At 50.8% G+C, this 24,804-nt stretch overlaps 4 protein-coding genes across 4 annotated transcripts; 2 read left to right on the top strand and 2 right to left on the bottom strand.

The window, feature by feature from the left end:
• Positions 1-889: 889 nt before the first annotated feature.
• On the top strand, positions 890-2,688 carry TGME49_290570 (hypothetical protein). Its single transcript, XM_018782110.1, has one exon. The coding sequence runs from the start codon at positions 1,562-1,564 to the stop codon at positions 2,054-2,056; it is 495 nt and encodes a 164-aa protein (XP_018636434.1). The 5' UTR covers positions 890-1,561; the 3' UTR covers positions 2,057-2,688.
• A 259-nt stretch (positions 2,689-2,947) lies between these two features.
• On the bottom strand, positions 2,948-7,574 carry TGME49_290460 (hypothetical protein). Its single transcript, XM_018782109.1, has 7 exons — positions 6,175-7,574; positions 5,554-5,616; positions 5,086-5,181; positions 4,813-4,871; positions 4,204-4,257; positions 3,774-3,838; positions 2,948-3,310 (listed from the first exon to the last, which is right to left on the bottom strand). The coding sequence occupies exons 1-7, from the start codon at positions 7,360-7,362 to the stop codon at positions 3,000-3,002; spliced, it is 1,836 nt and encodes a 611-aa protein (XP_018636433.1). The 5' UTR covers positions 7,363-7,574; the 3' UTR covers positions 2,948-2,999.
• A 223-nt stretch (positions 7,575-7,797) lies between these two features.
• TGME49_290340 (HEAT repeat-containing protein) lies at positions 7,798-12,873 on the top strand. Its single transcript, XM_002368407.2, has 6 exons — positions 7,798-8,416; positions 9,038-9,143; positions 9,628-9,675; positions 10,126-10,430; positions 11,155-11,616; positions 11,926-12,873. The coding sequence occupies exons 1-6, from the start codon at positions 8,112-8,114 to the stop codon at positions 12,026-12,028; spliced, it is 1,329 nt and encodes a 442-aa protein (XP_002368448.2). The 5' UTR covers positions 7,798-8,111; the 3' UTR covers positions 12,029-12,873.
• Positions 12,789-22,734, bottom strand: TGME49_290330 (chloride transporter, chloride channel (ClC) family protein; the record flags this gene model as incomplete). Its single annotated transcript, XM_018782108.1, has 10 exons — positions 20,461-22,734; positions 19,969-20,131; positions 18,786-19,441; positions 18,002-18,185; positions 17,606-17,718; positions 15,302-16,844; positions 14,843-14,994; positions 14,047-14,157; positions 13,537-13,612; positions 12,789-12,994 (listed from the first exon to the last, which is right to left on the bottom strand). Exons 1-10 carry the CDS (start codon positions 22,069-22,071, stop codon positions 12,789-12,791), a joined length of 4,815 nt encoding a protein of 1,604 aa, XP_018636432.1. The 5' UTR covers positions 22,072-22,734.
• Between the last annotated feature and the right edge of the window lie 2,070 nt (positions 22,735-24,804).

Below are 24,804 nucleotides of genomic sequence, written 5' to 3'. Positions count from 1 at the left end.
CTTGGCCTCTGTCCTGCACCGTGGGTCGAGCCGCGGAGCCTGTAGCAGTGAATTTCTCAGAAGATTGTTATCCTGTAAAAAGGAACATTATCTCAGCTTTGGCTCACTGTAGAGACTCACTTGGTGAATACCCTATTTGAAAAGATTCAGAGACTCTGAGGAATCCAGTCTTTTACACGAAGGCATGTCTGTCGTCCTCTTTTTTCTTGCCGAGCAAACCACAGCTCCACGGACCTCCATGCACGAAGGAAAGTCTACATGCATTCATCTGTATATATATGTACACATAAATATATTTACAAGTTTTTTAATATGTTCCAATTCGTTTGAATAATTCGTTAATTTCGTCTTCGCGGTGAGTCTCAACCTCTCACCCGTTCCACGAATGCGCTGGCACCTCCACCGACAAATGCTTCTGTGGCTGCTGCCTCTCCCAAAACCGCCTTACGCATGTTTTTATCCCTATGCGCCTTTCTATCATTTTTAGGTTGGGTCTTTCACTTGCCGGTCTGCGTGCAGTGTCAAAATGCGGTTGAAAAAAAGGAACTAGAATCCAGGAAATACAGACGTCCAAAAGTCACACCCGTTGTCACACTCGCGGTTTAGACTCCCCGAAAAAAAGCTTATACAGGGCCGTAAACTCTGAAGTTTCACTCCCAGGACCAGGGAGTTCTGTCCACTCTAGAGTCCCCGCTTTTTATCTGAAGTTTTTCGCAGGAAATTCGTACTTTTCTCGTGAGGTGTCTCGGCGGCGGACGCGAGTGTTGCATGCGCGCTGCCCTTTTCGGCCTGCATGCACCAGGAGTCGGGGAGAAGGTTTTTCCGGGCAGAGCGCTTTTTCCTGGAAGAAGAACATGCAGAACCTTTGTGGTTCTTTGCAAAACGAAAAAAACTTCTTCCTTTTCAAGGAGGTCACTTCGCATGCAGCCTCGTGTCGAGAGAGGAAAGAGAGACAGAGCGGAGGAGGAGACGGAGGAGGAGAAAGAGGGAGACAAAGAACGAGAAGAAGAGAAAGGAGGAGAAAGAGAACGAGGTACCAACAGACGAGTTCGATTTCCTCTCGTCTTTGCCTCGCTCTCTTCCTCCCATGCTTTTTTCGCTCTTCGCGCTACGTTTAAGTCAGTCTCTTTTCAAACACAGTGTCTTCTTCGCGCGTCGCCGTCTGCAGTTGCGGACCGACTTTCGTTCAGCAACGTAAAAACCTCTTCTTTTCAAAGCGTTTCCTTCTCTCGTCTTCAACAGCAACTCTCTCCTTCGTCGAATTGTCCACACTTCCTCCTCTCAGTCGACACAATCTCTACGCCTCCCTGAGTTGCGGGATCTCCCTCTGATCCTTTGCGTCGCGGCGCTGGTCTTGGCCTGTGCCCTCTCTCTTTCGTCTCTTCTTGGAAGTTCTCCCTCTGTTTTCTTCTCTGTTGTGTTTGGGCGGCTTTTCTTCCCCGTTCTTCTCTTCCTGCCCCCTGTCCTCTTCTCTTCTTTCTTCTCCTCTGTTCGTTTCCTTCTCTTCCTTTTCTTCTCTCTTGGTCCCTGCTCTTCGCATGCTCCTTCTTCTCTCTGAAAAATGCTTCCGCCTTCGAACTCGGCGTCGGGTGCGCCGCCCCCCGGGTATGCGGACCGGTCCATGCACCTCTTGAATGCGACGGGAGCGCATATCTCGGTGATTTTGGAAACAGTGGAAAAGCAGCTACGCGGTCTGAGCACCGACCTTCTGCCTTCGAAGGAAACGAGGAGTGAGACAACTCGTCGCTCTTCTTCACAGGCGGGCGCGGTCGAGAGTGCAACCGAAGGAGCTTCCGAGGGGCAGGCTTTCGCTGAGAATCTCGAGTTCGTCAAAAAGTATCACTCGACCTGCTGCTCTCTCAACCGCTTGTTGCATGCAGAAGTCGAAAAAATGGAACGCCTCAGAGAAGCCGTCTGCGGAGACAGCCTCTACAACGCTGCTCTGCAAGTCGAAAACCTCGAGATGCTAAACGCCGAGAAAGCCAGACTCAAAGAACTCAAAAAACGCCTACAAAACGAGCAACCTCCCAAGACATATAAGGACCTACATAAATAAATATATATATATATATATACATATATATACCTAAATATATATATATATATATATGTATATATTGGCCAGTGTCTTTCGCTCGGGCTTCCCCCGTGCGCGTTTCAGTCTTTCTGGATACTCGTTTTTTTTTCTGGCAAGAAAAAGTCCTTTCAGGCTTTTCTCAATCGAGTCACTCCGCCACCGGATCGACTCTCGTCCCTGCCGACAAACGGTTCCGCTCTTCCTCTCCACCTTTTCTCTGATGTAAATACATCAATGTATGCATACACATGTACATAACTTTGTACATGTCTACGTATATATATATATATATATATATATATATATATATGCATATGTATTTGAGTGAACAGGTACATGCTTGCCTCCATCTGCAAAGGCCGTCTGCGCAGGTGTGAGTCTGTGTGTGAAATGCTGACGACTCGCTTTCTTCACAGGCGCCTGCATGCGCCAGATAAGACGCTGGAAATCCGAAGGCGATCTCGCGCCCCGGCTGTGAAATTGTCAGCCTCCTCTCCATTTATCAAGCCTCGAAAACTCGAAAGCACCCGCAGGTCGACAAGGTAGTTTCTCAAACAGCATACGCTTACAGTCACAGCGCCGCAGTGCCAACGATGCGTCTCTGCATGCGTCTCTACTCAAACTCTTATAAAAGCCTCCCACACGTGTACATGCATATAAAAATTAGTATATATATATATATATTAGTATATATATATATATATATATATTAGTATATATATACCTTTGGATATATTAGGGCTCCTACACACATAGTTGCATACGTTAGTGCTTATACACTCACACACACATATACAAACTGTATATATATATATATATGTATATTGCTTCGACTGAAGACAAGGAGTTCGTTGTTCGTTTTCAAGGTTTGGCTTCGTGAGGTTCAGTTGGCGTTTTTGAAGAACCCCTTTGAAGCGTTTCGTTAGACCGCGCCTAGCTGGGTCTCTTCACTTTGCTCTTCCTGGACGAAGCGCAGAAATCTTTTGTTTCTCTGGAGGCGCCGGTAGGCGGTCTCAGCTTGGACTGCGAAGGGGAGTTCTTGTCGCGCGAGGTCCTCAGGTGTGCATGCGCGGACGAGAGACGCCTGGCGCTCCATGAAGACGTCCGGGAGTGCCTCGGCGCAGGGACGCGCAGGCTCGATGCCGTCGGGGATCAAGTCAGGACAGGAAATGTAGCGTCGGTTCCGCTGATACAGCAGAGGCTTCACCTCTCGCGGCCGGCGCTTGCAGCCTCCTGCGACAGAAGAGAGCAGCGAGCAAAAGGGCAGTGAAAACCGGGCGCGAGGACGAAGGAAAGACACACGAGAAAGGCGAAGCGGAGAAGACCTGGACGAGACAGAGAGCAGACAGAGGAAGGGGAAGCTAGAAACAGAGAGGGGGAAGACAAAAAGAGAAGAAGAGGAGAGGGAGAGGAGGAGAAGAGAAGGAGAAGAGAAGGAGAAGAGAGAGAAAGAAAGAAGAGGAACAGAGAGGGAGAAGTGATAAGAGAGGAAGACAGACCAAGAGTGACAAGAGAAGAGAGACTGACTCTCTGAGAGAAAGGGTGCTCAGAGGAAACGTTTTCCAGGCAGCGAGAAATGGCGGTTTGGTAGACTGAAAACGTCGCCGTTCTTTGTGTTAACTTCATTCCAGTAAAGACGCGTTGCGATGTATTTTCTTCGAATAAATGTCAAGAAATGCTGAAGAAACACTCCTACCGTCATCAGCAACAAATCGAAGAACGGCCTGCTCAAGAGCTTTGTTCTGCTCCAGATTCCTTTCTCTGGAAAAAGGGCACAAACATGAAAAAGCAGTCCTTCAAAAATCCGCTGTTTCCTGTCTTGCTTCGCGCCCGGCGATGCACATCTTGTAACAAACTGGAGAGTCTTCTTTGCTGTTCACCACAGGATTCAACAGACAGTTTCTCTTTTACCTCCTTCCTCTCCTCTTCTCGATGCTTCACAAGCATCCGCTTTCAGAACCAGAGAATCCCAAGCATGCATACGCATCGACACACACACATACACCCCCTTATGTACGTATGTATGTACGTATGTATGTACGTATGTATGTACAGGTATATTTATATAGACTTTAATGCATGCAGTGAGAAAGCATGGCGCATCATGGTGAACACTGGAGACTCACCTCATGAGATCGTGAAGCTCGACCAGTTGATGCGCCAAGGGACGTTTGTACGATCTGCACGAGCACAGGGTGTACTTAAACTCCAGAATTAAGCGCCATTTTTGACCTTTCTCGCTGACGCATCTTCAAGCTACTCGACGCATATTTCCACACGTCAACGTTCATTTCATACAACTACCTATCTCTCTGTCTCTCTATCTATCTGTATATCTCTCTGTCTCTCCATATCTCCCTATGTATCTCTCTATCTCTCCATATCTCCCTATGTATCTCTCTGTCTATCGATCTGTCTATCTACGCAAGCGTATGTGAGGGTATATGTGTGTAGGTGTGTGTGTAGGCATGCGTGCATGTCTATATGTGTACATACACATATATATATATATATATATTTATAAATATGCATGCATTTGTGGATATGTATATGTGTATACACGTATTTGTGTCCAGATATAAATGTATATATATATATATATATATGCGCGAATATGTACCTCTGTGTGTTCGTGTGCATGTACGTGTACATGTAGAGCGGCCAACGTGAACGAAACGCGCCTTGTGGGCCAGCGGTCACTTCCACGGGCAAGCAAACGCGCGGCAAATCCTCACCGAGTTGCAGGACGGTTGACGGCGGCTCTACACCACTTGCTGAGGGCGAGTAGAAATTTCTGAAGCAAAAAGCAGAGGAAAGATGAGCGCGCTTGACTCAAGCGCGAGCGAAACAGGAGGAGAGAAAAGACTGGCAGGCTACAGCGAGAACACAACACAGACTGAGAAGACGCCGAAGAGAACGAAAGAACAAGGAAGCACAGCAAAAACGACGCGCAGAGCAGGTGTGTGCATGCACAAAAGAGAAAAAGGAAGATTCAAAACATGACTTACATCAGAGACAAGGTTCCTCGTCTTCATAAAATTCAGACACGCAAAAGGATCCGCGAGTTCGTCCACGTCTTTGTCGTCGATCATCGCTTCCGTTCGCTGCAAATACACAAAACGCAATAAGTATATATACATATATAAATATACAATAGAAAGACACACAAAAAAGACAAATATATATATATATATATATATATATATATATATTCGTATATGCATGAGTCGCTACGCAAATAAATTCTATCCACGTATTTTTATACATGCGTTTTGCCTGTTTCCTGTCTCGTCTCTATCTTGTTTTTCCGTGATGCATCCTGGACCTTCTGCCTGGCGTTGAACTACGATGTAGGAATCTCCCTCACTGTCCACATGCACACAAGAACGCATATACATAAATATATATACGTGTATACATATATATATGTATATATATATATATATATATATGCGGATCATTCCGGAGGTTCTGACCTTGATGAATTCTTCTTGAATCATGTTTTCGTACGCCTGCCAGCTGAACTCGAGGCTGAGAACCTGGAAATCGAAGACCGAAAAACCGTGCAGCATGCAGCCTAGCAGTTTGGTTTCGCCCTCAAGTCGACATGCATACACTCAGATATCCATTTGCCCATGAATGCATGCGGATGCACACTTCTGGATACACTCGAGGGAATACAAAGATATATATATATATATACATATATATATTTGTATACCCTCGATTACGTGTATAGTCGTACCGATACACCCGGACAGAGACGTATACATAGGCTCCTCCATACGGCTCCTGGCAAATTTATGCAAAAAAAGGTAACCGGAAAGGTTTCTAGACTGGCACATGTAAGAACATCCACACACACGCACATATACACAGATCCATACATATACATATAATATACATATATATACATATATATACATATATATATATATATATATACATATATACATATATACATATATACATATATATATGTAAATATATATATATATATATGTAAATATATATATATATATATATATATGTAAATATATATATATATATATATATATAAAGCTTTTGTGTGAGGATGCGTTGTCTCAGCAGTGTACCTTCTGGAAGTCCTCGAGAAGGAGTTGTGTGGGGAGGAGTTCGAGTTCCTTCTTTTGTCTTTCGTCGAAGAGGTCGAAGAGAGACTGTTGGGCGACGCCGAGACTGCGGAGTGCGCCGACGCATCTGCATGCATCGGGGAAGGCGATTTCGGGAAGTCGTGAGACGAGTGTCTGCGAGAAAGCTGAGAGGAAGGAGGGATTCGCGATTTTCAGGCGCGCAAGGCAGCAGAGGAAGTCCGCGAACTCGTGAGAGTAGAAGGATGGAGCAAGCTTGAGAACTCGATTGAAGACGGCGACGTAGAGGCCGCGGGGCCTCACGCCCGCGGCTTCATAGACGGTCAAGAGTTGAACGAGATGTCGCGGCTCCAAGGCCGACAGCGAGCGAAGGAAGCAAGGTACGAAGGAGAGGAAGAGCTCGCGGTCGGTGAGACCCAGCGAAGAGACAGCGCCCAAGAAGCCGAGAGCCTCGAAGAAGCGAAACGGCGCGACACTCACGTCGGCCGCACCAGACTCCGGCGACCGGTTGACCTCGATTGCGCGCTGAATCATCGAACTCCAGAGAACGACGTCGGTGCAGCCTCGAGCCGCGAGGTTCGACGCCAACTGGTGCAGCTGACGCGGAGACTGACGCTTGAAGTGCCTACGCGAATAGTGCGGAAAAGAAGAAGGAGACGGAGACGGAGAAGAAGAAGCAGGAGAAGAAGAGGAGGGAGAAGAAGAAGAAGCAGGAGACGGAGACTGAGAGGAGGGAGAAGGAGAAGGAGACGGAGAGGAGGGAGAAGGAGAAGAAGAAGAGAGGAGAGAAGAGTAGCGAAGGGAGGAAGAGGAGAAGGCGGTCAGGAGACCCCAGCGAGGGAGCAAAGGCGGCTGAGAGACGCGTGAGAAGGGTGTCTGAGAGAGAGCAACAGCAGATGACAGAGCAGAGAAGGAAGAAACTGCACTGGACGGTGGCAAGAGATGAGAAGCGTCGCCCAGGTGCGTATCTGTCGAGGAGAGAAGAGGACTGGACGTCTCTGAAGAAGTCGCGGCCGAACGTGAGAGAGAGAGGCTGGGGAGAAGATCTGTGCCGGTTTTCTGTTGAGAGAAGCCACAGACAGCGACCAGACCCCGAGAGAAGCAGCGGCCAGCATGTCGTGTTCCGCTTTTCCTCACTCGCTGAGCGAAGCTGGAGAGAGAAGACGGCTTCATTGTGTGCAAAAAGAAGAGCAGATTTCCAAAGAAAGCTCGCCGTCCAACGGATCAGAGACCCGAGCGCGAGAGCGAAAAAAGGCGCGAGCGCGGCTTCGACTCAGAAGAAAACGGCAGCGCGGTCTCGAGAGAGGCGGGAAAAGTCGAATTCCCTGGAAAGAGCAGATCGGGAGAAAGGATGTTTGTGTGTGGATGGCGGCGAAAACACAAGGCGGGGATGCAGCGCGACTCCCGAGGCTTCGGCGGCTGTTTTTCGCGCTTTCACGGGGCGGGTCTGTCGATTTTTGCGAGACAGGAAAAGCGGCAGGCACAGATCGACACAGATCGACTGAGACGCAAAGTCGTCGCTCTTCTCTGCTCTTCATCTGCCCGCTCAGCGCAGCAAAGGGACAAAGCGCGCAAGAGCGAGTGCGACAGTGTCTTTCTTTCGCGGAGGCAACACTGTCAGAAACGTTTTTAACTTTTCTGAAAACCATGCTAAAGTGCCGTCTCTGTCCGGTGCAGCGACTTTCTTTTCTTACTCGAAAGCGCAAACCAGCCGCTGTCTCTCCCACAGCGTCAATTTGAGTGGAGAAGCGCGAGGCGAGTGCGTGGGCGGGAATCGTCGCGGCGCCGCGGATATTTCGAGGAGGAAGATGAAGTCCAAGAACTATTTTTAAATTCGACAGACCGACAGCTTGGCTACTCTCGTGGTGCCTTTTTCGTCCGAAAAACTCGCCTTTCTCTCGACGCTCTGCGCTCTGCGCTGCATGGTGTACTTACACTTGGACTTCCAGAGAAAAAGGATCGACCTCGCTTATAAAGCCTTGAAAATGTGCAAGTGCGATGAAGCATCCGTGGACAGGGAGGCTCCCGAAGAGGAGCAGGGGATGGATGCAGAGAATCACTTCAACTTGCCGACGATGGCGGAACTCGAGGCTGCGATGTGCAGCCCCGAGACGAGCATCGTGAGGAAAATGGCGCATCTGTTTTCCATCAAAAAACATGGAGGCGCAGGCGCCATGAACTTGATCCTCGAATCTCTCAACCACGATGAAGGATCTATCCTCTTCAGGTTAGAAGGCACTGCCAGTCGATAGAAACATTTCGATCTTGATGCATGTAAATCGAGGCGCAAACGTTCATGGATCGTACTACGCGGGTGTCGTTGTATAGGCAAACGTGTATGCATACACGCACGTATATACATATATATATATATATATACATATATATACACATATATATACATATATATATATATATTTATATATATTTATCTATATATATATATATATATATATATTTGTATACATATATATATATATATATACAAATGTATGTATGTGTGGGTACTATTTCTTGTGTGTCTGAGAAGGGAGGCCATTCCTTGTTTTTCTTGGAGATACTCCTGTGTGCATGCAGCTTCGACAGAGACCTGTGCATGTCTGCAAGTCTCTGTGGAACGTGAAGCATGGGTTCAGGTGTCTGTACAGCGACGCGCAGCGCCGCACTGAGGCTGTGAATTGGGGAGAGGGCGAACACTGCCGTCGGTCCGTCCACTTCAGCGAGAAAGTCTGCAAAGTTCTTTCGCTGCAGCGTTCCCCTGGTCGACGACGAGAAGTTTCGCTCGCAGTGCCTCCGTGATCTGCCTCCATGTCTCTCTCCGATCGCTCTGTGACTTTGCGGTGTACAGACACGAGGCGACTTACGTGCTCGGGCAGCTGGGGTGTCAGGATGCAGGAGAGCCGCTGTTGAAGATTTTGAAAGATACGAGTGAAAACGAAATGGTTCGCCATGAAGTACGTCGACAGCTAGCAACTTCTGCGGGCGTTTCGCCTTTTCGAGCTGCTTCTCCCTAACTGACGCTCGTCAATACAAGCTGCACAATCCACTTCCCAAATGCGGCACCACACCTCTGGACATAGACGCGTATCGACTGCGACGACTGTGGAAAACTCGAGGAGCTTCGCGGGGCCGCATGAACGTTTGCCTACATGTGCATACGTATCTGCCTATATATATATATATGTATATGCATATACACATACATACATATATACATACATATATACATACATATATACATACGTACATTTATACATATATATATGTATATATTTAGATATAGATATAGATATGTATATGTGAACATATGAGCATTTGTCCGTCGGCATGCAGGATCAGTGCTATTATGTGGAGGTGTATGTGTCCATGGAGATTCGTGGAGAGTTGTCGGAAGTTTGTGCATGTCATTTTTTTGGCTGGTTTTTGTGTTTTTTTTAGGCTGCCGAAGCGTTGAGCGCCCTGGGCTACGAGAGTTCGCTCCCCGTTGTAAGTCGGTCGATTGCTTCGGTTCGCTTTCCTCTTCGCAGCTGATTCAAGGAACGTAGCTTCGTGGAGAAACCTTGATGTGTATGACATCACGACGGCGGCATCGCGCTCGCAGTGCCTGCTTTCGTCTTCCCCTCTCCAGGCGCGTCGTCCGTACTTGATTCGCGGCTGTTCTCTGTCTCTCTTCTCTCTCGTCCTTCTCCTTCTTCTTCTTCTCTCCCAGTCTCTTTCTTCCTCTCTCGTCCTGCTTCTCCTCTCCCAGTCTCGTTCTTCCTCGCTCGTCCTGCTTCTCCTCTCCTCGTCTCGTCCTGCTTCTCCTCTCCCAGTCTCGTTCTTCCTCGCTCGTCCTGCTTCTCCTCTCCTCGTCTCTTTCTTCTTCTCCTCTCCCCGTCTCTTTCTTCTTCTCGTCCAGTTGCGTGACTCCCGCGCTTTCGGCTGTGCTGCGTGCAGCTGCAGGACGTCGCGGCGGATCCGTCGGCGCCTTTGACGGTGCGGCAGACTTGCGAGTTGTCGATTCACTCTTTGCTGTCGAAGATCCAGGGCAAGGCGCCTGCCGGAGACGGCGCTGCGAGCGCTCCTGCGCCTGCCTCAGTCGACGCGACGGACCAGCCATGGTGGCTGCGCGAGGACAACGCGTACCGCGACCGCCAGTTCAACACCGTGGATCCCTCCGAGCCGTATCCGAACTGCACTCCCGCCGATGTGCCTTGGCTGAGTGCACAGCTCTTGAACGACGAGGAGAGCCTGTGGAACCGGTGAGGCCGACTGCTCCCGCGCCGGCGCAGGCGACGACGTTTCCTGCTTTTCGCTGACGTTTCTCCGAAGTTTCTTGACGTCCTGGCATTCTCCCCTCCTCCACCGAGTCTCCAAAGTCCGACGGAGTCCACACCGTCACCAGGCTCGGCTCCCCTAGTGCCGGCGCTGCGCAACGCGCCTCACGGCCCTTCGTCTCCTCGGGATCCCTCGTCGCAACATCTCACACGCCTTCGAGTGGCCAAAACGGCTCTTTTTCCTCAAATAAACAGACACTTAGATGCACACATGCATGTATCCATACAAACATACATACATATATATATATATATATATACTTTCAGATACAAATATAGACATAGATACATCGGTATGTATACCTATCCGTCGATAATTCCATTTGGAGATAGAAAGGTCTATTGATATATGCATGTGCATGTGTGTGAGGCTGAGGCCGTCCAGGTTTTACCTTTTTGCGATACAGCGATCGAGTGGATAAGGGGGAGTTGCACTTGCATTGCTCACGGCCGTCGTGTCTGAGCAGACGCGGCGGAGATGCCGACGGGGCGAGCGCGTGAGTCTGAAGCTCGGCATTCCCCGTCTGCGTCTCTCGGCTCTTCAGAGCGTCCAAGCGGCGCATCTTCCCTCCCTCGCGCATGCATGCGTCGGTCTCCTCTGTGTCCTCGCACATCTTCTGCTCTCGCCTGTCCCTCCCGCGCTCTGCAGCTACCGCGCCATGACTACACTGCGCAATCTGAACTCCCCAAAGGCGACGGCGATGCTGGCGCTCGTGCTCTCCCGCGACTCCTCGTCTGCCATTCTCCGCCATGAAATTGCCTTCGTTCTCGGTCAGCTGCGCATCCCCTCGGCCTCTGCAGGCGACGCAGCGGTCCAGGGTGACGCGCCTGCGCCTGCTCCTGAGCACGACGGCGCAGCGAACGCGCCTCCGCAGTACAGGGAGACTCCCGAGTTCTTGAAGGAACAGTTGAAGGTCGAACACAGCGAAGCGACCGCCGCGCGCGCAACGTTCGCTGCGCTCGCGCAGTGCCTCGAAAACGCCAGGGAACATCCCATGGCGCGTCACGAAGCTGCCCTCGCTCTTGGGTCGCTCGGCGCCTCCGCCGGAGCTGCGGAGACGCGGTGGGAAGACGGCGCAACCAGCGTCCAGGACACAGTCATTCGACTCCTGTAAGATCTGCACTCGCTCTGAGGCGTTTCGCTACACTTATCCATCAACACATGTATATCTACATGTATATATCTACATACGTAAATATATATATATATATATATATATATATATACGTAAATATATATATATATGTGGATATATGTGTATGTATACATAAGGACTGGTCTGTGTGTTGTGTAGAGGTGCTAACATTTACATACATACATATATATATACATGTGTGTGTATGCATATATGTATATATATATATATGAACGTATTCGTAGATTCAGAGGGAGACTTGTCTGTGTGTTTATTTTTTTCAGGCAAACGTACGCCAACGACCCCGACCGTGTGGTGCGAGAGAGCTGTCTAGTCGGTCTGGACAGCATGCAAGAAGAACTGGGCCTCGAGCTCGGCGTCTGCTGATGGCTTCCGTTCTCGACTTTAGCTTTCCACGCAGGCTGCTGCCTTTGTCCCCGCCGCTTTGTTGCTGACCTCAGACGCAAGGTGGAGGCGATCGCTTTCTTGCTTGTCTGTCGCGGGATACGTTTCGTCGCTGCTTCTCTGGAACAGCGCCAGATTTTTCGACTTTTTTCGGCCTGTCGCCGACACGGACGGCGACCTCGAGAGCAGCGCATGCAGTCTGCATTGGCGTCTCCTGTTGGCTGGAGAGATGTTGGACTGCATCTTGGTTCTCCACGCGTCGAAGCCGCGAGGAGGCCAGCAAACGAAAGGACGACGCCCGCATCAGACACTCGATGTTTTCAGAGGTGCATGCAAGAGACTGACACAGTCTTTTTCGTCCACGATGGGGAGCAGGACATCACACAGAAACAACGCTCTGGTCCACCACGAAACGCTCTGTTCTGGAGTGTGCAATGTACGCGGAGACATCGCAGTGCGCTGTTTCGAAGCGCGGTGCATGCAGAAGGTATCTTGTCGACGAGTGAGCAGCCGGAACACTCTTGGGGACGTAGCGTCGGTGGGTTGCTCGTCGTGTGACTCATTTTCGTTTCGCCATCTTCTGGCTCGTCCTCTTTTCCTCTCCTCTTCACAAATCGTTTTTGCTGCACATTTGTCCGTCTTGTTCTCGAAAGAAGATGTGCAAAGTGATCAACGGAAATCTATCACATTCAGGTGTAAATACATTCTTTCGGATGCACTGTACACCTCAGCCTCTCGCTCTTCAGGAGATTCGGACTGGGAACTTGTGTCGCGCATGCAGGCGCGCCGGTCTGCAGAGGCGGCGAATTTCGCTCTTGAGGAGGGAGAAAAGGTGGAAGGTTTCCTTCACAGTGTTTGCCTGTCTCTGACACCCTTCTCGCGTTCCCGGGGACAAGGAAGAAGTCGCTGCGTCGTCTGCCTGCATCAAGGATTGCTTCGTAATCACACCTGAAAGGAAAACAAGAGAATTCTTGAGGTTCCAGAGACATGGAAGGGGCACACAGTGTCAATGTATCACAGTCTTGCAGTTGGGAAGGGAGCAGTGGAAGGTGAAAGAGAGCGACAGCTACGAGGAGGTGTTCTGTGATGGAGTATGTGTTTTCGGAGAAGAACTCTGTCGAACTGCAAGCATGCGCTCTTAGTAATCGTTGCATGCATCACCTTCCAGACTGTGAAGAGCATGACAAACTTTTCGGATAAACGTTCAGGGACGGTGGCCTTCATCGGAGCGATAAAGATGCTTCGTGCGTCTTTATCAAGAGAAGAAAGTCTGGAAATGGAGACAATGACGACTGTAAAATGCTTCAGGACAGATGCGCCCGTACCTCCCCAGCTCTCTCCCTCCTTTGGTTCCTGTTGAGGAGAAGCAAGCGCCGAAAAGCACTGATGCTTCAACGCGCCTTTCCATGAACGTTTCAACAAATGGTTCTCGCTGCATGCAAGATCTGTGTCTGCTTCGCGCTGCATGCAAAGGAGAAAGCGAGGCTTACCCAGAAGCAAGCCAGCGTTGTCGGAGACGAAGACCTGGCCCAGAAAGAGCATGGTGAACATGAAGTGAACTTTGCTCTGCATGCAACAGGGAAAATACAGGCAATAAATCGCCCGCAAAAAGACGCTTCCTAGCGACCAACGCTGGCTTAGACTTAGATCCAATCTGCGAACACCGTGCACAGAGGTTCATGCTAAAACGACCAGGGGTGTTCGCATGCTTCTACACTCCTCCGACACCCCCATCCAAGCATAAACAAACAATTAAAAAAAACAAATATATATATATGTATATATATATGTATATATATATGTATATATATGCATGTGTAGAGTTCCGTAGATGTATATGCAGTCCTACATGCTTGCCTGTTTTACATGTTCCTCTATGCAGCTGTCCGTTGACACGGGGGGGTTCCGCTCTACAGATAAATATAAAAACGCGAGCCTGTGGCTTTTGCCCTCTTCTCAGCTGTGCAGAGAGCCTTGTTTCTTCTTGTTTTCTCGTCTACCACGGGAGTTCCTGGAAGGACACAGAGAGGCGCCGCGTCGACCTCGAGGCGAGTCCAGTCGATGGGGAAGCTGTCTAGACAGAGGAGTTCGACGGGGGAGTAAAGCGCGAGCTGAATAAGCGGCGCATGCACAGACGCAAAGGAAAACTTGGATCCACTGAGCAGAGACCTTCGAGATGCCATGCAGGAGTCCACCTCGGGGAGTCGTGCCAAGTGCAACTTCCAAATGCATGCAACACCCACGAGAGGAAGGAAAGAAGTCGCAGATGCCGAAGGTCTCGCGAATCGGAAAGAGGCGACGAAGGAAGCCAGTGCATGCAAGGAAGACACCAGAAGACCTTTTGGTGGACCATACAAGCGTTTTACCAAAACTGAAAAATATGTCAAAAATAGCTGCAGGTACACATGATGCAGATGCAGACGTAGCTGTCGACCAAGACATAGATAATAGATACGCGGATAGAAAAATAGCCACAGACTTCCTTCTCTTCATACAGAACTCTATTCAGATAGGCAGATAGACAATCACACTCGGATTCGCGGAGACCAGCTGATTTTCTGTCTCTGTGCTCCCAGACACTGTCTAGACAGCTTGCGTGCAAAGCGTTTTCGAGTGAAGCACGCAGGAACATCATGTGCACCCGCTAGCGTCGGAGATCCAGGGAAGTCTCAGCAGGACGAGAGTTCAAAATGCATGCAGAGAACTGCCTCTTTCGTCCTCTCAACAGCCCTCACATCTTGCGTTTCTTTCCGCTAGCTCGAAAAATGGTGAAACCTGGACCCTTTAGAGTCTCACCACTCGCGCGAGAATTCGACGAGTCACAGTCGCCAAAGTCTCCTCTTCCTCTGCGCGCATTTCTTCAGTGGCAAGTCGCGTGAGTTCACTGTGCGCCATCGTCTCGTCTGAGACGAACTGACGCCGACGCATGGCTGTCCTCTCTCTTTGCTCTGCGAACATACGTCAAGAAAGAAGGAAACAGGCAGCCTTACACAAGAGCGAGAAGAGCAACGAGATAGCGACAGAGTGCACAGTTCTCTGGGTATCCAATTCAGCGCCCTGCCCTGGATATTGAAACTGACCAAAAGCTTCGTTCTGGTCCGCTCTTTGTTTATCTTCCGGTCTTTGAATCTGTTTCTTTTCCCTTCGCTATCTCCCTCTCTTTCTCCCCTTCTTCTTCGCCTCAGCCTCTCTCCTTCGCCTCTCTCCTTCGCCTCTCTCTTTCTTCTCTCTTTCTGTTTGTCTCTCTGATTCTACCTGTTTCACTCCGTTGTCCGGCGACTGTGCCTTCTTTCTCGCTTTCGTCTGTCTCATGACACTGTCTCCGCTGGTGGCGACGCGCAGCAGCGACTCTGCTGCCTCTTTTTCTGTCTGCGTCCGTCCTTCGGCTCTCTTTTGTTCGTCTTCGCTCTTGGATTTCCATTCTCGCTCCGGATGCCTCTTCAGAGCTGCTTCCTCTTCCAGTCTCTGCGCACGATCTCCACCCAGTTCTCCCTTCTGCTCCTGGAAGTCCCGCATCGGTCTCCTCCTCTTCTTCCTCCTCTTCTTCTTCCTCTTCCTCCTCCTCCTCTTCTTCTTCTGTGGCTTTCCAGAGAACATATTTCCCCGGTTTGTCCGCTCCTTGTGTCTGTGTGGGGCCTGGGTCGCGACTGCGTCCGCCTCTGTTCTCCAGTCTTCTTCTTTCTCCGCTTCCGTACGAACGCCTTTCTCTCCCGGAGTCCCGAACAAGGAGCCGCCGCACTTGGCCGCCGAGCCGCTGTAGAGACAGGCGCTTTCTGCGAGGGAAACGCGAATCGCGGAAGGCCGGCGGCCGCGACAGAGGCCGAGGGGAGAAGGGCGAGAAGACGGCGGGGGTCGGAGCAGAAGGCGAGACAGAGATGATGTCAAGAGAAGCCAAGTACCTGTCCAGAGCAGAGAGAGGAACGGCGCCTTCAACGCGCGGATGCGCAACGCTCGACACCACTGGAATCGCGACGCCTGCGTAAAGAAGGCGACAGAACACGAGGTCCAGAACAGTGCTTCTCTCCTTGTCGATGGCTACGATGAACGCATCTTCTTCATCTTCCGGCGACGGCGTTTCGTCGAAACAGCCGACATCGTGGTCGCGCGTTTCCTCGATCTCGTCGCCGCTTGATTCGCCTTCTCCTCTGCCCGGCATGGAGTCGCTGCCGCAATGATCTCCTCGGAGTTCCGTCCCCATCTCGTGTGTACGTACAGCCGAGCTGCTCCATCGGCAGACACCGGAAAGAGACCCGCCGGCGGGAGAGTCGCCGCTAGATTCGGTCGTCTCTTCCTCGCTCTGCATGAGCACCGCGTTCCCTGCATCTTTCTCTTTCAAGAGAAGCGGAACAGGAGAAGAGGGCCGGGAGCTGCTGTCGTGTTTGCCCGTGCTTTCGTATCTCTTCTCGCTTGTTCTTGCCTGCTCGCTTCGGAGCCAAGGCAGCTCGATCTCCACAGTCAAGGGCAAGTCCTCGTTCTGCACTCGCCTTCTCGACAGGCCATCAGTGCACAGCCTGACGTCTCTGCTGTCGCGGCTGTCTCCTCGGCCCTCGCCCTCCGCCGTCGCTGTGCCGACCGCTCTCCGACTATAAGCCGTCGCCGCCATGATGTCTTTGGCCTGGAGATTGTACGCATGCATGGACTTCAGCTTGGGCACATACGGCAGGTCTTTGATCAGCAGCATGACGTCGTAGATCGAAATCGTGAAGAAGCCGTTGACCCCGTAGGCAATGAGAACGGCGAGAAGAACTGGAATCATGTGACTTAGTTTTCCTGTAAGCTCGAAAACAATCACGCTGACCTGCGCAAAGAAGAAACGAAATCCTGAGACACAAAGCCACTGACGAAGCCGAAACGCAACGCATGCGCACACAGCCTCGGACATGCCACAGCACACCTCCACCTTTACCTACATACATATACATATATACATCCATACATGCACATATAAATATACATATATATATATATATATATGTATATACATTTACTTGAATTTACATACGTACATGCATACATAATATTTACGTATGTATAGGTTGATATGAATATTGGTAAAGATGTATAGTTATCCATCTGTACAGGTAAACGTCAAGGCACACCATGTTTTTCGTAACTGTAAGATATTTCTTTTCTTAATGTAAGTTGTAACATGGTCGACTTTTTCAAAGTGGAAGTCTGTCAAAATTGTAAATTAAGTGTGTCGGATTCTCTCGAGACAGGCGCAAGGCGCACACAGGATACAGGCATGCAGGAAGAAGGACAGAAAGAAGCCGCGGCTCGCACCAGCGAACGACGCGGTGCCTTTGGCGACTGCCTCCCTCCGTGTCGACAAACAATGCCCCTGTCTCATTGTCCTCAACATACTGCATGCACAGAGGGACAACTATGCATGTACACGAATGAACATACACATACATATATACATACATACATACAAAAATACAAATATGGATATAAATACATATATATATATATATAGAGAGAGAGAGAGAGATGCGGAACTCTCCAAGGCTTCCACATGTGTGGAGGTTCGCAGGCACTGAGGTGAAGAAGACGTACGCTGATTGTTCGAGTTGTTCCTGCGGCGAGAGAGGCCGCTCCAACAAGGGCGTATGCGGCGGGAGACGACAGAGTAGGCACAAAATGCCTTAAAATCTTTCCATACAGCCGCCCTGCGAGAGCACAAAAACCGTCTCACCGAGGTCGGAAATAACATTCCATCTTGTATACAGCGCTAGAGAGACACAAATGCACATCCCTCTCTCCCCACATAGATGCAGACGCCTAGACGCATGCATATACATGTATATAATGAATATTCATGTGAGTTCATATATGCATTTGTAGGTATCTGGATGTGAGGAGGAAGTCTCTGCGTTCTGCGAGATGCGGAGAGAGCACCTTGATGCGGACATCGACTCATTTGCATGCACATGGAAGAGTTCCGATGTGTACCTAGAGCAGCTCCACAAACGAAGATGGGAGTGAAGATTCCGGCGGGGACAGGACAGGCGACGGAAAGAATGGTCGCGGCGAACTTGAAGAGGACGAAGAGGAAGAGGGAGAGAAAGACATGAGAACTCCATTTGTTTGTATCCAAGCTCTCGACGTCGAAGAATTCGCCGAGTTTGAGCCGATCCTGCACAGCCGTCCAGCGTCTCTCAAAACCGAAGAAAGTTTCTTCTCTCGCAACAAAAACACGGTCGAGCCTCATTCTGAGATCTGCGCTCTACTCAACGTTGCATTTTACCGGTGCCGCGTCGGTCTCCGAAAGTGTATCGATACGGTCTCGACCTGTGACAAGGACGTTTTTCGCCGAGAACGTTTGTTCCGTCTCATCTGAATGCATTTCCTCTCCCTCACACACTTGGCTGTTGTCTATCCGTACTGAATGCCCATCCTGTCTCTCACGAAGCTGCATCTCTTCTTTCCTTTTGAATGCCCGTCTCTTTCTGCGAAAACTCTCCGTTTCTCTGGCGATCGCCTGCCAAGTCTATGTGCATCCGCTCGAGGCACCCGTTTTGACACCCGTCACGACGCTCTGTGTGCCTGGTTTCTCTCTGAAGCGCCTCTGGAGAGATAGGGCCTCAGAGGTCAGCCTGCGACCTTCTCCTTCTCCCTGTGTTCCGTCTTGCCGCGTTGCTTTGTTTCTCCCTCGAGTGTCGTGAGTTCTTCCGAAGGATTGCCTTCTTGTTCCCTGGCCCTCGCGTTCCCGTCGCGTTTCCTCGGTAGTTCTCACCTCGCTCTTCAGAACGACGGAGTGGTGGCTGAGAACGTTTAGAGCGAGCATGACGGCTGACACGAAAAGAATCTTTCGGCCAGCACTTGGATAGACATGCTTGCGAGAGAGTTGAAAAACTTTGCTCGCAGCCCAGACGAAGAGGCCACCGAGACACCCGCAGACGGCGCCGAGAATCGCGAAGCTGAGGACTTCCCAGGAGACGTCGAAGCTCGGGAGCTGCGTGCCTTGGTACAGCTGTTCAATAGGAGACAGCCTCTCATGGAGGAGGCGGAACGTGAGGACGCAGAAGATGCAGCAGAAGTAGCTCTTCCAGAGCGCATGCACGAGGAAGAACGTCGCTGTCACTTCGATCGAGAACAAGACCCCACCGAAGGGCGTACCGAAGGTGGCGGTGACGCCAGCGGCGACTGCAACGTCGAGAATGGAGAGCAACTTCGACGGCGAAGCGGTGAGAGCTTGGAGCGGTCTCAGGCGACACAGCTGGGTCGCGAGAATCGCAGACAAATGCACAACTGGTCCTTCCTTCCCCACCGACAAACCTCCGCAAATACACGCCAGGAGGCCTACGCATCGCGCAAAGAACGTCGGCCATGCACAAAAGTCCGGGAGAAAGGAACCTGACAAGACGGTGCGCAACTCCGGAATCCCAGATCCTGCGCGAGAGAGAAGCAGGGCGACCAAGGGACAGAAGGGGAAGAAAGAGGAGAAGAAACAGAGTGAGATCGATGCATCGAGATCGGCAGATCTGGGTCGATGTCGACAGACAAATAGACAGAGAGACAAAGACATGAAGAGAGAGCTTCAGACGGATAGGTATTTGTGGATAGACACGTCAATCGCAATAGGCAAATACACAGATCTACAGATAGCTTTTGGTCCATAAGCTCAACGCGATGGATACAAAGAGCCCTCGTCGATGTAGATAAAAAGCGAATAGACAAAAGCAGATACATCGACAGCAGAGCACCGAAGATTTCCTTCTTTCAGTCTGCGAGTCGTCTGTCTTCGATCCTTGTTGCAGAGGCGAGGAACGGGAGAAGCAGGCAGGACACCCGAGGAGACGCAGAGTCTCCACACGAGAACAAGAAGGCGCTCGAAAAAGACGAGGGGCACGGGATGAAAAACATGGACAGAGCGGGGAAGCAACGGTCGACAAAAGAAAGAAAAGGAGATGCTTTACCTTGACTCTGAGGAACCAAAAGACAGCAGGCGGTCGCCACAACTGCACAAGCGACCGAATACGCAAAAATGGCTGTGTAGGAGTGGCGCTGAACGGCGTTTTCTTGGAGCGGCAGAAGAACAAAGTCGACCCCCCAGTCGAGGAAATACGAAACCAGCGCCGTCTGAAAAGGAGCACAGGTGGATGTTCACCGACAGTGCTGACATGACAGGAGCGGCGGATGCATGCACATAGGACTAGATCACCATCCAGAAGGGTGCAGTCGCGACACCGAAGGTTAACGCTTACTCAGGAACTCGCGCACAGTCAAAAGCAAACGTAAATGAGCATGCATGTGCATATATACATATATATATATATACATAAACATATTATATATATATATATATTTAGTTACATGTATGTACACATACATAGATACACACATGCATATGCGCATGCAGGTAGTCAGACTCTGGCATACAGAAGTACATGGAATGTCTGTTTCCTTACGAGAATTCCAATGAGGACGAGGGCGATCCAGAGCGAAATTCGCTCTCTTCCGCAAAAGCCATGGGAAGTGTAGAGACAGCGTCTGAGTGTGGTAGGAGGAGCTGTAGAGACTCTTTCCTGGGAGTTAGAAGAGGCAAAAATGGGTGTGTCTCTCGCAGCTTCCTTCTGTCGTTGCGCAGATGAGGCCTTGTCGTTTTTCTCTCCTGTCCGTTTCGAGGGAGACAGGACGCGCGAGAAAAGCTGAGAATGCAGGTTTTCATTGTGTGGGGCTTCGTGAACTTCGTCGTAAGCGGCATACAGGTCGACGATATTGACGCTGCGCGCATGCGCTCCGCTGTAGGGATCTCGGGAGAGTTTTCGCCAAGTCCGCGAGCACTGAAAACATTTTTTTCGGAGTTCTCGTCTGAACGCGTCTCCCGAGAACCAAGCGGAGGCGGAGGCCTTATGCTTGAAACCGTCTCGACTGTCTCCTCGCTGTCTCTCTCTCTCACGGCAAGGAGGTCTCTGTCGGAGCCGCTGCATGCGTTTCAAAAGGCGCCTCACGCCCCCAGGGTCTCCTCCTCCCGCTCTGTCTGTCCTCGCCCGCTCTGAAACGCCAGCGAAACCACCGCTTTCTTCTCCGTCGGCGACGCTTGTCTCCGACGTTAAGCGCAGATAGGCGCGAGGGAATCGACGACAGAAGCGAGGATCAGCATCCACGAAGCTGGTGCAAGGAGTGCCTGCTCCAGCTGACGAGAGAACCGACGCAGCCGGAGTCGTCTCGTTCCTCGGCGTTGCTCCGAAAGTCTCGGCGTCCCCCCGTGAGCCTGCTTCTTCTCGTCGCTCTTCTTCTAAGGACCTCTGGTCTCGCAGGGCGTCTTCTCCAACCACGACAGGGCGGGAGGCGACATGCAAGTCCCTGCACTCAGTGTGGGGTGAAGTCAGCGAGCAGACCGAAGGGAAGTCGCAGGCGAGGTGGAGGCGAGGCTGCGGTTCCAGGGTGTCTGCGGAGCTTTCTGCGAGCAGAATGTCTCCCCCTTCCCGTCTAAGAGGTCCTCTGTCGCGTCTGGACCAGTCGCTGAGACGCAGGTGCAGTGTCCGCGGCTGAGAAAAAGAACCTGAAGACTTCTGAGACGATTTTTTTCCAGAGAATGCGTGAGAGAGAGCCGATTGGCGCCGCCCACACGGAGCGTCGACAACCTCGCCCTCTTCCGACGGACGGAGAGAAGCCGAAGAAGCCTGAGAACGAAGGCAGACAGGAGGAGAGGAGACAGAGGAAGAGGGGGAGGAGACAGAAAAAGCAGAGGAAGGAGTTGGATGGCGGTTAGAAGCGCCGGATAAAAGGGCACTACAAGGACGGGAGGATGAGGCAGGAGAGACGGACGGCGTTCGTCGCGCATCGGGGAGGCCTGTTTCTCGAGAGACCGCACCCGTTTTCGGAGAAGAAGGCCCTCTGTTGAAGACGGGTGAGGCCATCCCGGCGAGACCACATGCATGTCTGTTTTCCATCTTCACATCTCCGCTTCTTCTGTCTTGTCTCGTCTCTTCTTCCGCGTCCCCGCTGGTTTGCAGCGAACGTCGCGCTAAGCGGTTGGGCAAGAGGCACAGGCTCTGAAGCGCATCCAGGTGCATACATCGCCGAGGAGCCGAGGAATTGGAGATGCAGACGGCAAATGGTATGCGAAAGAGGGCATCGCTGTCTCCATCTGCGACAGCAGATTTCCGCGTCGCCACTACAAAGTCAGGCCTAGCGTTCCTTAGCTATGCATCCTTCAACTCCCGCACTGAAAAACCGGCACTGGAGTATGAAGGGTGGAACTGCTTCAAAATGCATTTTCAAGCAGACAGCAAAACGGAGGACCACGGCGCGGAAGAACGTCCTTGCCAACGCGCAGACGATCTGGTAAAGTAAATATTTTTGTTGTTCCCCTCAGACGACACTGTCGTGGGCGTCACAGAACCGAGAGTCGAGCTCGAGAGTCGGTGAGGAGAGCTGCAGACTCCTGCATGTGTTGGTAAGATGTGAATTGGAGCCGGAACAGAAGAGTCTTTGAGACCCCTGGAACTTCTCCGAAGAAGCACTCTAGCAAAAAGGATGGTGGGGTTTCGTTCAAGACATCGTGTTCCACAGAAAGTTTGTGCCTCACCGTCAGTTCTCGGAACGTAAGAATGGAAGGTATCTCTCACGTTCGGGTCACGGCGGCCTCAAAGTCCCTGCAGTCACGATTGCCATGGACTCATGGTCAGGCACGCGAGGGGTCTCGCCGACAAAGAAGACATTGTGTTACGTCGTTGAAATTCCCTTTTCGGTCAGGGCTTTCTCTCCAAATCGCAGCAGTCGGTTGAAAGGGGAACGCTGGACGGTGCCGGAGAGGTAGCTAGATGTGCACTTGCATTCCGACGCCTGCGGCTGCGAACAGGCCACCACGGGTTCCAAACGACAAACACCGTTCATTCTCGACTTGGAAGAAACAGGCTCATTGGAGCGTTCATCTCCAGAGACCCTTAAAAAGCAGTGAATGGGCTTGGGAATTTCCAGACCACAAAAACGATTTTCTAGCCGCTTCTGTTCGTCGTGCCCAGTATCGACTCTGCATGCACTCTTACGCTGTAGCGATGTGCGCCTAACGGACGGCGATCCGGCGCCAGCAGGAGACACTGCTCAGCAGCAAAAAAAACTTTTGGATCAGCAAAGACACCGATAAGAGATCGATGCGATTTTGCAGGCTGGGTTTCTCTTAACTGGAACAGACGCTCTACTGTGGGTCATGGTGCATTTACACTGCACCGGCGTGCATCTACGGGTGCGTACTTTGGAGGCGTTTTCGGATGGTGGCAATTCCTAGGTTCTGGAGAAGCACCAAAGGATGCATGTAAGGGGAAAAGGAAGTGGAGGTAACACAATGTGTGTGTCTGAACGTAAAAGGGATGGAAGAATGCTGACGCCGACTACAATGAGCTCGCGGGATTTCGTTAACATCGTCTACTTTAGGGTCAGACCAGAACGCAGAAAAGTCGGCCGCGCTGGGGTACGTGAGTGACATCTGGCAAGCCTCAAAAAACTACTGAGCTCCCCTCGGTAACACAGGAAGTTTTCACGTCTACCAGCCCATGCATCTCGTCTCCATTCTCCCTGCAGTTCCAAAAAGGGTCACTTCGTTCTTAAGTCCGATGCGTTCAGACCGTGGTCATAATCAGGGGCACCTTAATTCGCGGACTGTCTGAATCCTTGGATCTGCCCGTATCCCGTGTGGATCTACATCGTTATATGTATCAGTGTCCTTGCATCTCTCAATATCGTTAAATGCACCGGTATCCGTAGATCTATCTAGATCCCTATTGCTGTACGCCACGTCCCGTAGACTGCTTAAGACAGCTGAGAGTGTCGGATGTCAATATCCTACGACATAAAGGTTATTCCACATCGGGTCATCACCACAAAGGAACTTAGTGATGGGTGAGTCAGGATAGCTCAGCGTTGTTTCAAAGGGATCGGGTGCGACGGAGGATGTCAGAACTGCGGATGCAAAGCCGGCGTCCGAATACATATACGGCTCTGTGAAGCTAACACGCTTGGGAGCGTTTTTAGTGGACGAATTTCATCCCTGCGTCCAGTATGGATTTGTGCAAGGGATTCACGTCTTTGCATTTGGCATGCCAGACGTGGCGGATGTATCAGACTGGCGTGGTTCCATCCACCAGCGAAACCCGTGGGCTCGCGGTAGCACCTGAGCTCACTTTTCCGTCATTCGTCGGCTGTGCTTAGCGCGATAATTTTACGCGAAGACGAAAAAAAGGAGATGGTACAAGATACTATCGATGCTGTAAAGGATCGCACAAGGTCTGAGAGCCGCCACGGCTGCAAGCCAGTGGAAAGACGACGCCTCTGTATAGGAGTGACACAGTTTGGAATAGAGACGGCGATCTACCTAACAATAGCACCATGGGGAATAACTTTCACTGGATAACCTTCGGACGGAAACAACTATAACACACAGGTTATTTGAATCACAGGTTTCTTTGGTCGAACAAAACCGAGCAAGCAACAGTTCCCATCGGGTCACGCTGTTTCGACTCCTACCGTGGAGTGTAGGTCGATATCAGTCTGTCGTGATTGATTTCGTAATGATGAACGGTGTGATAGCGTGCCTAGTATTACTGGATTAAGGGTACTTGGAGAGCGTGCATTGTATCATGGCACTGCCAGTGCCGGTGTTCTGTGCCACATACTGATAACAAGCGTCCTTGACGTTGAGACTCAGTTACATTTGTTGCATGCGAACTTGCTGGCTAAGCATTGACTTTTTAACCATCAGTTAGTTGCCAGACAAGCTTGAGAGGCCTCGCAATTGTCTGTGGCGCAGG

This window comes from Toxoplasma gondii, chromosome IX (genome assembly GCF_000006565.2).
Source record: "Toxoplasma gondii ME49 chromosome IX, whole genome shotgun sequence".
Lineage (NCBI taxonomy): Eukaryota > Apicomplexa > Conoidasida > Eucoccidiorida > Sarcocystidae > Toxoplasma > Toxoplasma gondii.
This window is presented reverse-complemented; position numbering and strand designations above follow the sequence as displayed.

Excerpts from the sequence above, each read along its gene's own strand:
- TGME49_290570 (XM_018782110.1), top strand. The coding sequence starts at position 1,562 with ATGCTTCCGCCTTCGAACTCGGCGTCGGGTGCGCCGCCCCCCGGGTAT.
- TGME49_290460 (XM_018782109.1), bottom strand. The coding sequence starts at position 7,362 with ATGAAGCCGTCTTCTCTCTCCAGCTTCGCTCAGCGAGTGAGGAAAAGC. Across the intron at positions 5,182-5,553 it reads TTCAAGAAGAATTCATCAAG|CGAACGGAAGCGATGATCGA; the intron begins GTCAGAACCTCC and ends GTGTATTTGCAG. Across the intron at positions 4,872-5,085 it reads CGAGGAACCTTGTCTCTGAT|AAATTTCTACTCGCCCTCAG; the intron begins GTAAGTCATGTT and ends TTTTTGCTTCAG.
- TGME49_290340 (XM_002368407.2), top strand. The coding sequence starts at position 8,112 with ATGGTGTACTTACACTTGGACTTCCAGAGAAAAAGGATCGACCTCGCT. Across the intron at positions 10,431-11,154 it reads GAGGAGAGCCTGTGGAACCG|CTACCGCGCCATGACTACAC; the intron begins GTGAGGCCGACT and ends CGCGCTCTGCAG. Across the intron at positions 11,617-11,925 it reads GACACAGTCATTCGACTCCT|GCAAACGTACGCCAACGACC; the intron begins GTAAGATCTGCA and ends TATTTTTTTCAG.